The 9834-nt window shown below is 45.9% G+C and overlaps 1 protein-coding gene across 2 annotated transcripts in view; it reads left to right on the top strand.

The window, feature by feature from the left end:
* Positions 1 to 9588, top strand: part of CIB1 (calcium and integrin binding 1) — a 55445-nt gene extending 45857 nt beyond the window's left edge. The window contains exons 6-7 of one of the 2 annotated variants that reach the window (XM_073568649.1): positions 6605 to 6693; positions 8505 to 9588. In XM_073568649.1, the coding sequence (XP_073424750.1) occupies positions 6605 to 6693; positions 8505 to 8526 (111 nt within the window). In that variant the 3' untranslated portion in view covers positions 8527 to 9588. The remainder of the gene's footprint in view (positions 1 to 6604; positions 6694 to 8504) is intronic. The other variant, XM_073568650.1, reaches the window with a different exon arrangement.
* The last annotated feature ends 246 nt before the right edge of the window (positions 9589 to 9834 follow it).

Below are 9834 nucleotides of genomic sequence, written 5' to 3' on the forward strand. Positions count from 1 at the left end.
CCAGGCCTATTTCATGAGTTTTATTTTTTTTTATATTCTGTGGAAATGAAATGTCTGACTTTCATTTGTTTATTTTCATAGATTTTTTATTTATTATTACTTTTGTCAGATTCAAGTTATTTCTGTGACCGTTGTGGGTTTTTCTGTAATTAAACAAGGGGTACCAACAATTTTGACCACGTGTGTAAAACTGTTAACATCATGCTTATTGACAGTCAGCTCCCTGCAGTTTGGCAGCGGGGAGTCTGCTGTCAATCGGCATAAAATCAGTAGTCGCTCCCCATCAACAGAACAGCCCAGAAGAGAAACCTCTGCTCCGTAGATTTGACGTCGGCGTAAGTTGGTGAATCGCTCGTAGGAACATTTTGTCAACACCTTGTGCCAGTGAAGATTGGCGCTGGTCACAATAAGCAGGTGGTTAGCAACTACCTGCGCATTAGTTTTTAGGCGTGTAGTAAAAAAATTTAAATAGTCCTGGATAACGTCTTAACCCCTTTCCGACGTGTGCCATTATAGTACGCACATATTGGACTCACCTGTCTCAGCGCTGGAACCCGAACCTTTTCAGACACATGACAGATGATCTATACAGATGACATGACAGATGATCTATACAGATGACATGTGCCCGCAACAGCCACAGGTGGAATCGCTGTTAACTAGTTAAATGCCACTGTCAATCTCTGACAGCGGCATTTAACTCACGCTTACAGGAAGCGCGTCACTGGCTCCACCCATCGGTAACTGTCACATGATCGCAGGTCACCGATGAGTCAGCATGACAACCAGAGGTCTGCAGCAGACCCCTGTGGTTGTCATTGCCAGATTGCTATGAGCGCCTGCAACATGCAGGCGATCTGATCATCGATAACGGGTGATCAGAACATTGTATCTACTCCAGAATTGTATCAATAAAGACGTCAGCTTGGCGCTCAAAAAATAAGCCCTCACCCAGCTCCAGATCACGAGAGACTCTACAGTTCTCAGAAAATGGCGCCATTTGTTTTAAACAAATTTTGGATTTTTATTCGGTCGTCCATGACAGCACCACCTGAGAGAGGGGATCCGCCCTCCAGGAACAGGAAAACCTCCAGATACATAAGGGCGGCACCTCTCCCACGCATCAGTTGGTTTCCTGTTCCTGGAGGACAGGATTCCCTACAGATCATGCCATCATGGACGAAGGAATCCCCAGGCCGGCTGTCCGACTCAGGTAGCGGGGGGGGGGGGGCGGGGTGTCTCCTACCTCGGGCAGTGCGGAGTCCCCTGGAAGTACCACGGTGGCCCGGGTAGGGTTCCACATCAGTATGCGGGGCAGGTGGGAGCGGGGTCCGGCGGATGCCCGTCTCCTTGGTCCTGCTGGTGCGGTCTCCCTTCATCCAGGTCGGGGGTGTGCGGCTGTGCCTCGGTGGTGTGCGGGGAGCGCTGTGCGGGGTCGGGCGCCGCTATGGCGCTGGTGGCCTGCGCGCCCCCGCGCGTTCGCTCAGACCAGAAGTGACGTAATCAGCGGGGGGCGGGGCCAGTGGCGCCAGACCGGAAGTCGGATGCCGGCCGACTTTTTCTCCCCGTGCTTCGCCAGGCGCAGCGGCGCGGGCGCCGACAGAGTGGCAGGGGCGGGCGGCGCACAGGGGGAAGTACCCATGATCTTCGGAGGGAAAGGTGGGGGGGGCGAGAATCAGCCCCTGGCCATGACACCTGTGAATCCGGATTGCCGGGGGGAAAAAAAGGGCACATAAGCACTGCAGAGCGGCTTCAGCTCAGGTGCAGGAATGGACGACCCGGAAGCTCCCGTGGCTGGACCGAGAGCAGGAACGTACCTCAGAGATACCTGGTCATTCGACCTTTCAAAATGGAAACGATCAGTTCCACAATAAAATTACTGTTTGAAAATTGTTTTATGGTGGTGTTGGATTTAAAAGACGCTTATTACCATATACCCATCTATAGGTCTCATCAGCGTTTCCTTAGAGTGGCAGTTCACTTACAGGGGTCGTTACAGTATTTTCAATATGTCGCACTTCCCTTTGGTATAGCAGTCGCCCCCCAGGTGTTCACTAAAGTTATAGCGGAGGTTATGGCCCATATGCGGGAAGCAAACATCCTAGTAATCCCTTACCTGGATGACTTCCTTATTGTAGGCAAAACAGCAGTCCATTGTCTGGATCAATTGCAAAAAGCAAAATCAGCTCTGGAGCGGTTAGGGTGGCTATTAAACATTAAGAAGTCCCGCCTACAGCCCATGAAAGTCCAGCAGTTCTTGGGCTTAACCCTAGACTCGCAGAATCAGGAGTGTCGTCTTCCACCCGAAAAATTAGTTCGCCTACGTCAGCAGGTCTTGAACGCCTCCAATAGCCCTACCATGTTTCTCAGGAAAGCAATGTTCCTCCTGGGTTCTCTCTCATCCTGCATCCCCGCGGTCCGATGGGCCCAGTTCCATGCAAGGGTGCTACAGGGCGAGGTTTTACGCCATCAAAAGATCCTGGGCGATTATCTAGAAGGCCAGTTGACTCTGTCCCAACATACCTTGAGATCCCTTGACTGGTGGCTAGACGAGAACAATCTAGCCAGAGGGGTGCCCTGGGAATATAACTTAGCCTGGGTAGTCACCACAGACGCAAGCCCTATGGGTTGGGGGGCCCACATGGGGAAAATCTTGATCCAGGACCTGTGGGAATGCCATCAGTTGGAAATGTCCTCCAACCTGAAAGAGCTAACAGCCGTAGACCAGGCAGTCAAAAACCTTTTTGTGTATCTACAGGGTCACCATGTTCGAATATTCTCCGACAATCAGTTCACCGTGGCTTACATCAACCACTAAGGTGGGACTCGTTCCAGGCCCCTGATGGAGGTAGCAGAACGGCTGTTCCAATGGGCAGAGCAACATCTCCTGTCTTTAACAGCTCTGCACATAAACGGAAAAGAAAACACCACAGCAGACTTCCTAAGCCGCAACCTTCTAAAGCGGGGGAATGGTCCTTAAAAACGTCCATCTTCGACCGAATCGTACAAAAATGGGGGCAGCCAGAAGTGGACCTCTTCGCCACCAGAGAGAACAGGAAGGTGCCTCAGTTCTGCTCTCTAAATCCCAGGGAGAACCCTCTGGCAGTAGATGCTCTTCTGATCAAATGGGACTTCGGGCTAGCATACGCCTTCCCTCCCCTGGCTCTACTACCCCTGGTGATGAGGAAGGTCAGGAAGGACAAAGCAAAAATTATAGTGATCGCACCGTTTTGGCCCAGGAGGCCATGGTTCTCATGCCTCTGGACCATGTCGGTGTCTGACCCTTGGGTCCTACCAAACATCCCAGACCTCCTATCCCAGGCCCAGTTTACCATCCTCAGGTAGCTGGCCTACATCTGACGGTGTGGAATCATAGAATCATAGAATCGGATTTTGAACGGGCACTACTAAAGGAGAAAGGTTTCTCCCCGGCCCTAATTAACACCCTGCTCAAAAGCAGAAAACCGATTACAACCAAAATCTACGTTAGGATCTGAAAAAGATTCCTTCAGGGCTCAGGGGTAGTAGCTGGGCAGTCCACTCCCATAGCACAGATCTTAGAGTTCTTACAAAGATGTCTGGACATGGGACTCTACACCAGCACCCTTAAGGTACAGATGTCGGCTCTAGGGGTAGTGAGAAATAAATTTATGCCATGGGATCTAAACCTAGTCCTTACGGCCATGACAGAGGCCCCGTTTGAGCCTATTTCATCAGCTTCCACAAAAAACCTGTCCCTTAAAGTGGCTCTCCTGGTAGCGTTGACATCAGCCCAGAGAGTTAGTGACATCCAGGTGCTGGCTAGACTTCCTCCTTACATACAATTCAGGGACGACAGGGTAATTCTTACACCTGATCCAGTATGCCTGCCTAAAGTAGCCTCCAGTTTCCATAGAACTCAGGAGATAGTCCTTCCATCCTTCCTCCCTAATCCCACGAACGATAAGGAAAGGAAATTACACACGCTAGACGTTAGGAGATGTCTCCTAGAGTACCTGTCAGTTACCGACCCCTGGAAAAAAGATAATGCCTTGTTTATTTCCGATCAGGGCACTAGAAAGGGCCTTAGGGCTTCAAAAAGCTCGCTAACAAGATGGATTAGGGAGGCCATTTCATTAGCATACACCTCAAAAGGCAAACCGGCCCCTGGCAAGCTGAGGGCCATGGCAACCTCTTGGGCAGAGAGATCGGAGATACATAAGGCAGCTACTTGGTCCTCTCCGAGCACCTTCTACAACCATTATAGACTAGACCTGGGTGCTTCCTCAGACCTCTCCTTTGGTTTCAGGGTTCTGCAGGCTGGTCCCTAAAGTAATTATTACTCTCTGTAATTCTCTCAGGTGGTGCTGTCATGGACGACCGAATAAAGTCGTAGTTAACGGTATTTTTCGGAGTCCATGACAGCACCCGTATATTCCCTCCCTTTAGTTTAATTTGGGTGTGCACTTCTTCCTCTTATATGTACACGGGTAATTAATAGTTGTGTAAGAGTATTGTATATAAATTATGCTATTAACCTTTGTGGTCCTCTTGTGCTCTGTAACCAACTGATGCGTGGGAGAGGTGCCGCCCTTATGTATCTGTAGGATTTCCTGTTCCTGGAGGGTGGATCCCCTCTCTCAGGTGGTGCTGTCATGGACTCCGAAAAATACTGTTAATCGGTGAGTAACTACGACTTTTTTTTCCGCCGCTTAAATAAAAATGAACCTATACATCTTTTGTGTTTGTAAACTTGTAATGATCTGGAGAATCATAATGGCAGGTCAGTTTTACGTTTAGTGAACATGGTTAAAAAAACTGTGGAATTGCACTTTCTTTTTTGCAATTTCACCGCACTTGGAATTTTTTCCCATTTTCCAGTACACAGTATGGTATAACCAATGGTGTCGTTCAAAAGTATAACTTGTCCCTCAAAAAAACAAGCCCTGTGAAGAAGGGGAGCAAAAAACGAAACCGCAAATACGGAAAATGGCCTGGGGGTTAAGGAATAGCACATAGGTAATCTGTGTTTTTAGCATACACCAGGCATACTTATATGCATCAGTGTGCTGAATACAGGTGTATTACTGCCCAAATTCCTGCATGCGAAGGTAAAGGCCCAGATCGCAGACTTCATACAAATTGTATAAATTGCTAGTCAGCCCAGAGGAATAAAGATGTTTTTCTCTCTGATAATGAGACAATTTTTTTTCAGTTTTTTTTATTTTTTTATTTATTATAAGGTTACCTTAGGGAATTGTACATATGGAAAGATGGAAACCTATCTGAAGTAGAGGACAAGTCCAATAAACCTAAATAAGCAACAGACTTTTAAATAGGGAGAGGAGACTTACAATCTACAGCTACATATGTACTAATGCAAGACAACAACAAGACATCAAGAGGTCGTCCTATGAGTGAATGTTGTTCTTTTGCCAGATCACAAAAAAAAAAAAAATTTTATTGGAAACATTTTAATAAAAATTCATGTTTGTCTAGAAATAGCGCCCCCTGGGGTGAACAGCTATGAAGTGTCTTTCTGCTTTCCTTTCAGCATTTTGCCTATTGTGGCTAGTGCTGGTGGTGACACCCCATAGCTTATTTAGATAACTTGGGCTGGGGCTAAATCGTTCTACGTATACTGCTGCTACCTTGCAGCATGGTGCTGGTGAATGGGGTCAGATTGCCACCTGCAAGGTCCCGTAAGAAATCTGCAAAAAAAAGTCCAACTACTTTTGATTTGCTGGTTGCGGAATCGTGCGAGTCCTGGCTTCATCTCCGACCAGCGACGCCGTACATGAAGTCTGTGTGTTTCCCCCTATTCACCTGGGTTTCCTTCCACACTCCAAATACATATTGAGTACAAACAGTCTCCAAATTGGAAACCGCACTGCAGACAGTGATGACGGTCTATAAAGAGATGTGGTATATGTTGGCGCTATATATGCAATAGAAATAATAGTCAGCGGAATAAATTCTGTATGGGCTAAAGGAATGATGTGATATTTAATTGTGGGAAAACTTCATTAACCTTTTCCTTTACCCCCCCTCCCCACTCACCCTCCCACTCCACATGTACATTTTTTGTGCTGGAATTTTTGTTTGTGATAAGTTTAGTAGCCCTATGTGCCATCAAATAGGTTGCTTGGCCACCATCAACAACATGGTGCCCCATGGAAAACTCCTCTTGCCTGATCTCTTTGTAATTGGACATGTATCCTTTCCTCTCCACATTCCATCTAAGTGTGTGTGCCAGCAGGAGAGGAATCCATGTGATTGTCAGACAGACGGCGCACCATGCCGTTGCAGGAAGCACCTGTCACGTGACCAGGGGAAAGGGCGAACCTTCTAGCCAAAATCTAAAACAAGCTCCAATGAATGAGTTGCTCCTCCATGCCCATACAAACAGGGACATAAGCAGTCCCGAAAGCTTGCTTTGTAACAACATTCACTATTATTTGTTAGCCATTAAAAGGTATCATACCCACAAGATTCCTATTTTGTTTCTCTCACTGAGAGCACTTTATATATTTTCATACAAACATTTACACTTTTTTGGTGAAACCCCATACTAGCACTTTCTTCAGATATGACTGTTATGTACAGCTTTTCTCTTCTCTCCTAGATCCTTGAAGAATCTGATATTGATAAAGATGGCACAATTAATCACTCTGAATTCCAGCATGTCATCTCCAGATCTCCTGACTTCGTCAGGTGTGTATTTCCATAGAAACACATTTACTGCCCATTTTCAGATCTTTGACTTGAGGGGCAGTAGGTTTTTTCTATGTCATCTGAGAGCAGCATAATGTAGGTGCAGAGACCCTGATTCCACTGATGTATCCGTTTACTGAGTGCAGCAGGTGTGACCTAATCAGAGTTTTTAGATGCAGCAGGTAGTAGAGCTCAAAAAGCTGCGCTCACCTACACCAGGATCTCTATAGACAGTGAGCTGCTTATCGCAGGAGGGGGTGTGGTCGGTCTTGCAGTTGTGTGAGCTATAGTCTGTATATAATAGAGATAGTTGGCACTCGACTGAGAGGTTGAATATACAGTGCTAGTGAAAAGGAACCAGTGGTCCTGTAGTAATAAGTTCAGTATAGAATCACTGCACACGTAGAATATGCTTGAAGTGACTATTTATTGACGGTGATAAAGCGACAGCTATAGTCTGGGCAGTGATATCCAGCACCTTTGTGAAGCCCCTCGCTACACATCCAGAAGGCGGAGGTCCGAGCATGCCTGCACCCACACTGAGTGCACACCCGTCCGGACACTGAGCGCTACTCGGCTCCTCCAGTGTCAGTCACACATGCAGGAACACTGATTTGGGTTTAAAAAGTGCTTGCTATGACAATCATAAGATTGAACAGTGCTAGATAAATAAAAGTCCTCCTGAGACCATTTAATTGGGGGCCATCCTTGGTTATGTCTCTCGTGAAGTGTACCTTTGGTTATTTGGAGTAAAACATTAACTGTATGAAATGATTTGAAAACTACTTGTCAATATCTGTAAATGTATTTGGCCTTGTTTTAGGGGACATATGAATTATTTCAGTTTCTCCTGGATTGTAAAATGCCTCCTGCATTCACATCAGTTAAATATATTACGGCTATGATAACTGAAAGGTGAAAAGTAATAATAGTGATTACTACAGATGGCACATACTACTTGTCAGCCCTCTGACTTGTACTTCACGGGTGCGATTGGTCTCACAAGGTCATTGTACACATTCCTTAATCTAATTGGAGTCGGTCCGAAGTGTCAGGAATCCAGACGCAGTTAATATGTAAGAGGTAGTTAAACATCAATCCATATTTCTGTATTAATACAAGGAAATATGTATCTTTAACAGAAACAAGGAAATATGTATCTTTAACAGAAACAAGGAAATATGTATCTTTAACAGAAACAAGGAAATATTTTTTTTCTGCCGTTTTGTTCTTTCTAAGCTCCATATAACAGACACTAGCAATCTTTTTATACAGGATATATTGGGTAGGGTTAGATATATGGGACCCGTAAAGGCTAGACTGACCCAACATGAGTCTCGAGGCCTCGCACATCAGTTATGACTAGTGTTAAGCGAACGTGCTCAGATAGTGTTATCCGAGCACACTCGTGGGTTATTAGTATTCGAGCACACAGAAGAAACCCTATATCCGAGTCCCCGCACTTGCATGTTGAACAGCCACAACACGTGCAAGGATTTACTGTTTGTTAGACAATCCAGGCATGTGTTGCCGCTGTCTAACAGCCACCAGAGGTGCAGCCGCATGGACTCGAACATAGTATTTCAGCACGCTGGAGATACTCTATTAGCGCACACGCGTGCTCACTCATTACTAGTTATGGCTTCTATCAAGCTGTCAGGCTCTGTCCTTCACAACCATATCTGGACCAGTCACACGTCCCTTGCTGACAGCTTTTCAGGGCGAGCAAATGTAACATGTTCTCTTCTAATTGTACATATTTTTAATGCCATTACATCTGGAGAGACAAATATCTTGTATTTTCTTTTCAGTTCCTTTAAAATCATATTATGAACCCCGCTGCAGTCTGCCCTGAAAGAGAGCGACAATTTTTACTACTGGAATGAACTTGTCGACTGTGATTCCTCCTGACGAAGCAGTCCGTGCCTGAGAATAGTGCGGACATCCCTCCGGTAACAGCTACCTACCTGACTGATGCTAATACACCTAACTACTGTTGGTCGCATACACTTCCTTGCCAGCGGCTATTACAGAGGATCTATAGAGACTGGAGCCTTCAGCGATGCACTCAGAATAAAGCCATGACATCCCTGTAATATTGTCATTCATCTGACCACAGAATCCTTAGTTTCCTCGTTCTTCAATGAGCATTACTGTTTTGTTTTTTTTATCTTTATTAAATTGAAATATTTCATGTATTGTAAGGTTTTTGTAGTGTCTGTCACCTTTCTGTTAGGCTAGTTTCACATTTGCGGACGGAAAGAGCTGCGGAGGGCTGCAGATTTCCTCCGTGAAGCTTCGCCCACTGCCACGCCTCCTCCGGTCAGCTCCGCCTGCGTCCGCATCCTTCTGCATGCGGCCTGCGTGCCCGATCTTTAACATTGGGTACGCACGTCATGCGGATGCCTCCGCATGCGTCGTTTTGATGATGCGGCGAACTGCGCCAAACGCAGCATGTTGGAATTTGTTTTGTTCGCATCGTCAAAACGACGTATGCGGAGGCATCCACATACATCCTCACGACCTGCGTACCCAATGCTAAGGATAGGTACGTAGGCCGCATGCAGAAGTATGCGGCCGTAGGCGGAGCTGACCGGGGGAGGTGCGGCAGGGGGCGGAGCTTCACAGAGGAAGTCTGCAGCTCCTCCGTCCGCAATGTGAAACTAGCCTTAGTGATTAGTTTTTACACATGCTTATTCTGGAACATTGTAAATGTTTTATAATGATTGAAGAATTGATTTATTATTAATTGACTTATTTTTATGTGTGATACACTGTGCAACTTACTGTTCAGAATCTAACTTTTACTTATGGCGCTTTCTAGACCGTATCTAGAGAAGATGAGATATATTTTAAAGTTTTTATACGAAATAAAGTATCCCCAGTTTTACCAAAGTGACTTCTTTATTCAGACGTTTAAAATCGGTTGTTACCTAGGGGAATGTGACAGTACAATGGGGGAGCTGGAAGCCCTTGGCCAGGAACTACATGAAATCTGTCGTAAAATATACAAAATTAGCCTGGATGTGCTGTCTCATTTCATCAACTTTAAAAGAAAGAAAGCAGGGGAAGGTAGCAAAAAGTTGCTCGTTTTTGTTGAAAGTATGACATGCATAAAAATATGTGACTTCTTATCACCAG

This window comes from Dendrobates tinctorius, unplaced genomic scaffold (genome assembly GCF_039654945.1).
Source record: "Dendrobates tinctorius isolate UK_male_01 unplaced genomic scaffold, ASM3965494v1 ptg000022l, whole genome shotgun sequence".
In the NCBI taxonomy this organism is placed as follows: domain Eukaryota; kingdom Metazoa; phylum Chordata; class Amphibia; order Anura; family Dendrobatidae; genus Dendrobates; species Dendrobates tinctorius.